This window comes from Hipposideros armiger, unplaced genomic scaffold (genome assembly GCF_001890085.2).
Source record: "Hipposideros armiger isolate ML-2016 unplaced genomic scaffold, ASM189008v1 scaffold_519, whole genome shotgun sequence".
In the NCBI taxonomy this organism is placed as follows: Eukaryota; Metazoa; Chordata; class Mammalia; order Chiroptera; family Hipposideridae; genus Hipposideros; species Hipposideros armiger.
Genome location: NW_017731869.1, coordinates 1,129,891 through 1,137,240, shown reverse-complemented (window position 1 = coordinate 1,137,240; position 7,350 = coordinate 1,129,891). Strand labels below are relative to the sequence as shown.

At 41.6% G+C, this 7,350-nt stretch overlaps 1 protein-coding gene across 1 annotated transcript in view; it reads left to right on the top strand.

Annotated features, from left to right (window-relative positions):
• The window catches only part of ALDH5A1 (aldehyde dehydrogenase 5 family member A1), a 31,797-nt gene that overhangs the window by 4,189 nt on the left and 20,258 nt on the right, over positions 1 to 7,350 (top strand). The window contains exons 2-4 of the mRNA XM_019668167.1: positions 1,038 to 1,121; positions 2,265 to 2,435; positions 3,887 to 4,003. Coding sequence (XP_019523712.1) covers positions 1,038 to 1,121; positions 2,265 to 2,435; positions 3,887 to 4,003 — 372 coding nt within the window. The remainder of the gene's footprint in view (positions 1 to 1,037; positions 1,122 to 2,264; positions 2,436 to 3,886; positions 4,004 to 7,350) is intronic.

The following is a 7,350-nucleotide window of genomic DNA, read 5'->3' as shown; positions in this document are numbered from 1 at the left end:
AAAAAAAAAAAAGAAAGAAACCATTTCTTCCATAATATCCTTAATTATCCAATCTATCATGTTGTTTTTTATTATTTGGAAATATATTTTTAATTGTGGTAAAATATACATAACATAAAATTTATCATTTTAGCCATTTGTAAGTGTACACTTCAGTGGCATTAAGTGCACTCAGTGTTGTGCCTGGGCCTTCTTAAGTATGTAAAACCCTTCCTTAGACCTCACACAGCCCAAGTCGGGGATAAATTACACCTGCCAGCGAGTTGTTAAAGAACTCTGCTTGAAGACATTATGCTGAGTAATAAGCCAGTCACAAAAGGACAAATGGCTGTATGGTTCTATTTATATGAGGCGCCCAGAGTAGTCAAATTCTTAGAGACAGAAAGTCAGAGCCTGGGAGCGGCCGGTTAGCTCAGGTGGTTAGAGCACAGGCTCATGACACGAGGTTGCCGGTTCAATCCCCACATGGGCCAAAGGGCTGCGCGCCCTCCACAACTAGATGGAAACAACTAGTTGGCTTGGAGCTAATGGGTCCTGGAAAGACACACTGTTCCCCAATAAAGTTTCTTAAAGAAAGTCAGAGCCTGGGAGGAGTGGGGAGTTAGTGTTTAGCAGGTACAGAGTTTTCAGTTTTGCAAGATGGAAAGAGTTCTGGAGATAGATGGTGGTGATGATTACACAACAATGTGACTGTACTTAATGCCACTGAACTGCACACTTAAAAATGGTGAAGATGGTAAATTTTATGTGTATTTTACTGCAATGAAAAAATAACAAAAAATTAAATATTCATATTTGCCATAAACAATAAGAGCTGTTTCCACAAAATTTATTTTCTCTTTCACAATTTATGAGTCGGTACACCCCATTAGATGCAATGTGAAATTGGATCTTTGTTATTACTCATCAAAGAAAGGTCAATGTATGTCTTCCCAGCAATGAGACCACAAGGGTAACACTTAAGGAAGTTGAACATTATTTAATAGCCTTTCTTACACTTGGCCCTTCACTATTTCTCTTTTTATTTATTTTTTCAGGAAAGGAGTTCATTACTTCGGAAATGGTATGATTTAATGATTCGACATAAGGATGACCTTGCCAAGATAATTACAGCTGAAAGTGTAAGTTCAGGGTCCTAATTTGCTACCCTGAAAAATTGTCCAGGAATTCTTAAAGTTTGGGAAAGCCGTTAACTTCAGTGCTGCTCTGTAGCTAAAAAAATGTGAACTCCTGGCCTAATGATCAGATATCAATTAATTATTATGCCAGGCACAAACTTTTTCTAATTAAGCCAGGCACTCATATTTGCTAAAATAAAATGTTCTCATTTACTCTTTAATAATATGCAAGAAATAGCTTTTGAATGGAATTAGGTGAATACAGCTTTTTCACCATTCCAGTTTTGTTCTATGTGACTGTTTTGGTTGATTTTTCATATTGTTTTTGTACATTTTAAAAAGTACCAATAGTTTATCTGTAGCTATAATTAATTATGCAAATAACTATTGTGGTTCAGGTACATCCGACATGCTTATCTCCAGCACCGTGTGTGATCCTATTTTCTAAGACCCATACTAAGGTTAGAAATTTCTCAAGAACCCTGTCGGTTTTGTAATGGGATACTTTTCTTTTTCATTATTATTAATTTCAGGTGTACAAAACAACATAATGATTAGACATTTACACACCTCATAAAGTGATAACCCCAACTAGTCTACTAGCCATCTAACATCACACATAACTGTTACAATATTCATTATATTCCCTATGCTGTACTTTATGTCCCATTTATTTACTGGGGGTGCCAAAAAAATGTATACAAGTGGACACTTTGGTCAACATTGCTCAAGCAGTAGTTCGCTGTGATCAGAAGTGTCTGGACGCTGATGGTAACCACTTTGAGCACCTCTTGTAATTGCAGAAGTCAAACGTGAATTGTATTCATCTTTTGTTGTCGGTATATATCGAGTATTACAATTTTAATACAGTTTTTTCTTTTCTTAAAATGTGTATACATTTATTTGGCACCCTCTTTATATAGATTTAATTATAGTTGACGTTCAATCTTATTTTATATTCGTTTTAGGTGTACAGTGCAGTGGTTAGCCATTTACATAATTTATGAGGTGATTCCCCACACCCATAAGTCTACTATGTAATGGGAGACTTTTTTTCCTCTGCTTGCAGCCTTGAAGAATTTAGAAACAGGGTCATGCTTTTGTTATTGGAAGGTAATGAATGTGTCCTTTTCTGACTGAATTTAGGGAAAGCCACTGAAGGAGGCACAGGGAGAAATTCTGTATTCCGCCCATTTCCTGGAGTGGTTTTCAGAGGAAGCCCGCCGCATTTATGGAGACATTATCTATCCCCCCGCAAAGGAAAAGCGGGCCCTGGTCCTCAAGCAGCCGCTTGGTGTGGCTGCAGTCATCACCCCGGTACGTGGCAGAGTCAGCAGGATCCTAAAGTAGGAGAATGAGCAGGGGCTCTGGCAGAGGTGTGCTCATCTCGTTAGCTTTGCCACCTGTTCTTGGTTTCCTGCTTCCTTTGCAGGATGTGGAGGTGTTTCCTGGTCTTCTGTGATAATGGGAGATGTGGGGATGGTGAGTGGGAATATATGTTTCTAATGCCTGTAGCGTGGGAGGACCCACAGGATCACCCAGGGGCTTTTCTGACTTGGCATAAAGGTTTCTTCTTGGCATTGCCCAGCACGTCTGAAAAGATCTGGTATTTATCATTTTTTAAAAAGGACTTCAGAAAGTACACATTTTTTATTGTGCCATAGTTTTGAGAACATTTTATGCTTAATTTATGATGATCATCAACAGCAAGTTGGTATTCGTGTACCTACCGCAGACACTGGGCCAGATTCTGGAGGCAAAAAGGCTAAGAAATAAAATACTGTCTCTGCCTGGATGGGGCTACAGTATACTTGTGGGGCACCTAGCTTTCTCTCGGTCACCAGCCTTTTTTTGGACCTACCTCCACGAGGTCCCATATTTGCCTCTCTACAGTGTCTGCCAGTTGGTCTCCAGACGGCTGTTCTTTCCCTACTCAGCACAATTATAGTTAGACACCCCTTTACTACCTAGACTGACTAGGTTTGATTCAAAGCTCACTGTTTCATAGCTGTGTCACCTTGGGCAAGTCACTTAAGTGCTCTTAGTTCCCCCAAACCTGCAAGTGAGGATAATGATAACGACCTCATTGGGTTTGATGGGGATTTAATTAATCATAATTTAAAATTGCTTAGAACAATGTCTAGCACAGAAGCAGCACTATACAAGTATTTGTCACAATGAAATAAAACACTGTTTAGATACACATATCCTTATATATCTATATAGAGAGATGTCTACAGGTATCTATCTATATAGAGGGAAGTAATAAATCACCTGCCATTTTCAAAATCATCTTTGCTAATATTTTCTCCCAAAGGATCAGCAAACTATAGCCCTTAGGCCATATCCAGCTTGCTGGCTGTGTTTGTAAATAAAGTTTCATTTGGACACAGCCATGTGCATTCCTGTACATATTGTCTGTAGCTACTTCCACTTTACAACCACAGAGTTTAGTCATTTCAACAGAAACTGTACATCCCACAAAGCCCAAAATATTTACTGTCTATTTACTTTACAGAACAAGTTACTGACCCCTGGTGTAGATAGTTTTGTACTATTTTAAATTCTGAAAATGTTCCCTGTCTTTATGAGCCTTTGTCCCTGAGTCCCTCAAGTTGCCAGTCTCAGTGGTCTGAAGGCTCACCTGTGCAGGAGCTGGTGAACTGTTTGCCCGTCAGCTGTGCATTAGGGTTTGTTGGCTGTCTTCCTGCCTGTGGACTTTGGGGCAGTGCTTCCTCTCACAGCCTCTTCTGCTCTTCTGCCCCCAGTGGAATTTCCCCAGCGCCATGATTACCCGGAAGGTGGGGGCTGCCCTGGCAGCCGGCTGCACCGTCGTGGTGAAACCTGCCGAAGACACGCCCTTCTCAGCCCTGGCTCTGGCCGAGGTGAGCCTCTCCGTGCTCGGGCAGTGCCAGTAAAGTCCAAACAAGGACATTGACCCAGGGCAGAAAGAAGCCGTCTGGAAACCCCCATCTTTGCCTGCTTCTCATGCTGGCTGGTGTTGTTTTAACTTACCAGCAATTATTTTAAGTCAGATGTTACTCTTTTTAGACAAAACAATTGATAGAGGATTTTCCGACATCTGTAGGCAGTATGTGTTTTAAGCTACCCTAAAGCTGCTACCGATCCATCGTTTTTATTAAGTAGGCCGTCCTGGTCACATGACTAAAAGGTGGGCATTTCTCACATTTAGGGAACCTCTCAGATACCTCCCCCTTCTCCAGTTCAATCTGCATTTAGTCACATCTTGTCAGTCTTCTCTTTAAAGCCTCTAATGGATTCTCATGTCACTCAGAGTAAAATCCAAGCTTCCTACAGTGGCCTTCAAGGCTCTATAAGATGCCACCTGCCCAACCCCTTATCCCCTCCGCCCTTACCTGTCACTCTGGAGCTCCTTACTCGTCTGTTCTGGCCGATCTGACCCCCGCCACTCCTGGGAGCATGCCAGGCTCACTTGTAATTCAGCTTTACACTTGCTTTTCCCTCTGTCTGGAAGGTTCTCCCCCAGGTACACGCTCATAACTCACTTCTTCATGTCTCTACTCATCTGGTACCTTCTCAGTGAGGCCTCCCCCAGCCACATTATTTGAAAGTCACTTGTGCTGCTGACCCCCTTCTCTGCTTTGTTTTTCTTCCCATAGCACTTAGCACCAGCTAAACTTGCAGATGTTTTACATACTTGTTTTGAGAATTATCTGCCCCCACAAGAATATATGCTCTGTGGAGACAGGGACTTGGGTCAGTTGTGTTTACTGCTGTATGCCAAAGCCTAGAACAGCACTGGATATAGGAGGCGCTCAGGAAGTGCTTGTGGGAGGGACGGAAGAAAGGAAAGACAGAGGAAGGAGAGAGGGAGGAGGGAGAGGAGGAAGGGTTTCTTTTACATGGGCTGTTATAGTTTCCTTTTAATAATTCTTAAATCTGTGTGCTGTGTGTAAGTTAACCTTCTTATTAGACTCCTGAGGCATAGGTATAATTAACAGGGTATTTCCTACAAATTCTAATGTTTAGAGCCAGCACTGACCCCACCTGCTTATGAAATTTATTTGAAAGCACACATCTATATTGACTGGAAACATTAAGGACCTCATTTTTAAAAATCTGTGTAAACGGAGATTATAAGGGAAAATGCAGCTTCTTAGACCTACAGAAAATAGCAGGTGTTAGTGAAGGCCTAGAAACTCCAAGGATTTCTCTGTAGTCTGGGCACGGCAGTTAACCCTGCTTGCCTTGTGTCTTCATCTTCAAAATAGTCCTACAGTACTCAGTTTCCCCTGTTATTAGCATCTTACCTTACCTTACATTAGTATTGTGCATTTGTTACAAGCAATGAACCAATATTTACACATCATTATGAACTGAAGTCTGTATCTTATTTAGATTGCCTTAGTTTTTACTTAATTTCTTTTTTGTGTCCCAGGATCCCACCCAGGACACCACATCTTGTGTCTCCTTAGGCTCCTCTTAGCCGGAACAATTTCTGCATATTTTAAAGTAGTGACCCTGTCTGTCCCTACACTGTCGGGGCTGTAACCATCACATACTATACTTTCCAAACAATAAGCAGCTGTTTATTTACTGATTACCACCAGTGCCTATGCCATGTCTCCCCATCACTTTGATTGTATGAGCCTGGTTCCCTGGTGATTCCCTAGGAAGGGCTCACAGAACAATATCCCAGTCCTTACATGTTGACAACAGGCTATGCCCATTGTGCTTGTAAATCCATGTTGCTGGATATAAAATAATTAGTTCACATATTTTTTTTTAAAGATGTTTATTGGGGAAGGGGAACAGCGTTGGGGAATCAGGGAAGGGGAACAAACAAGTTGCTGTCCTTTTGTTCTTCAGTCTAGTTATGGAGGATGTCACTTCACTGGCACATGTTGGTTTTGTGATCATTGTGCTCTTTCCCGGCTGAGGCAGATCGGTCACCAGCCATTGGACAGCTGCTCACGGCGGCTCATGGCAGCTCACGCCGGCTGCCGTACGGCAGCCCACACTGCAGACTCACTGCAGCCTACGCCGTTCCCGGCAACTCACGGCAGCCCAGTTCCAGGTCGAACCGTTGTTCACCATCTTAGCTGTAGAGGGCGTAGCGTCACTGGCCCATGTGGGATCCGAACCGGTGGCCCTGCTGCTCAGAGCTCACGTTCCCAAGCCAACTCTTAACCAATGAGCCACTCGGCCGGCCCCTTGGTTCACATTTTTTACTTGATTATCTTAAACATGTTCTCCATTTTCTTCTGATATAAGGCGTTGCTCTTGCAAAGTCTGATGATAATCTAAGTTTCTTGCCTTTATATGATCAGCTTGTTCTTAATGCCTAGATTCCCAAAAGTGTGTTTTTTTTTGCCCTTTATCTTTAAAGGCCAATAATATTACCAGAGTATGTCTTTGTGATGCTTATTTTGGGTAAATACTCTAGATTTGCAGCGTGCTCTTTTAATATGTATGTTCAGATCTTATTTTGAAATCTGAAAAGTTTTCAGGATTTGTACTTTATGCTTGCTTTGGTTTATTTCTTCAGCAATTCCTGTTATCCGTGTGTTGAACCTTTTTTTGTCACTTTCTTGTGTGTCTTTTTCATCTTTCCCTAATCTTTAAAATTATCTTTTTCACCTTCTATTTTTCTTTCAGTATTATCTGTTGTGTTTATTCGTTCTTGTGTTCCTTCGAGTTTACTTTTCATTTCTGAAATGATTTTTCTTTTATTTCTTATTCTTTCCCGTGTTCCCTCACCTCATTTCTAAATTTTTTGAATTCTGATTCATGTTGTTGTTTTGGATCTTGGTACAATTGTGACTCATACTAAGTCACAATTTTGGTCTGTTTTGTGGGCATGTCTTTCTGATTTCTGCTTTGTCGTCTCTGAGGATGCTTTTCTGCTCTTTATTCTCTCTTTTTTTTTTTAAACAACTTTGTATGGGATTTCACTTCCATGTTTTTCTGAGAATTTAGCTTATTTTTATATGAAGTTAGTGTTCCTAAACTTTTAGAAGGAGGCCTGGATGGAGATGGCTTCTCTACCTTCACAGAGAACCTTTCAGTTTCTTGCTTTCTGAGACGGCCTGGCTCCATTCCCTGGGCCTCCTCCTCCATCACACGGTTCTCAGGGGCTGCACCCTCCACAGTCCTCATTGCACAGTGAGTCCCTTGTACTCACGTACTATTTATTGCATTGGGCAATTCCAGCCGCTGTTCCGAGTAGGTCTGCCCGGTGTTCCATGAA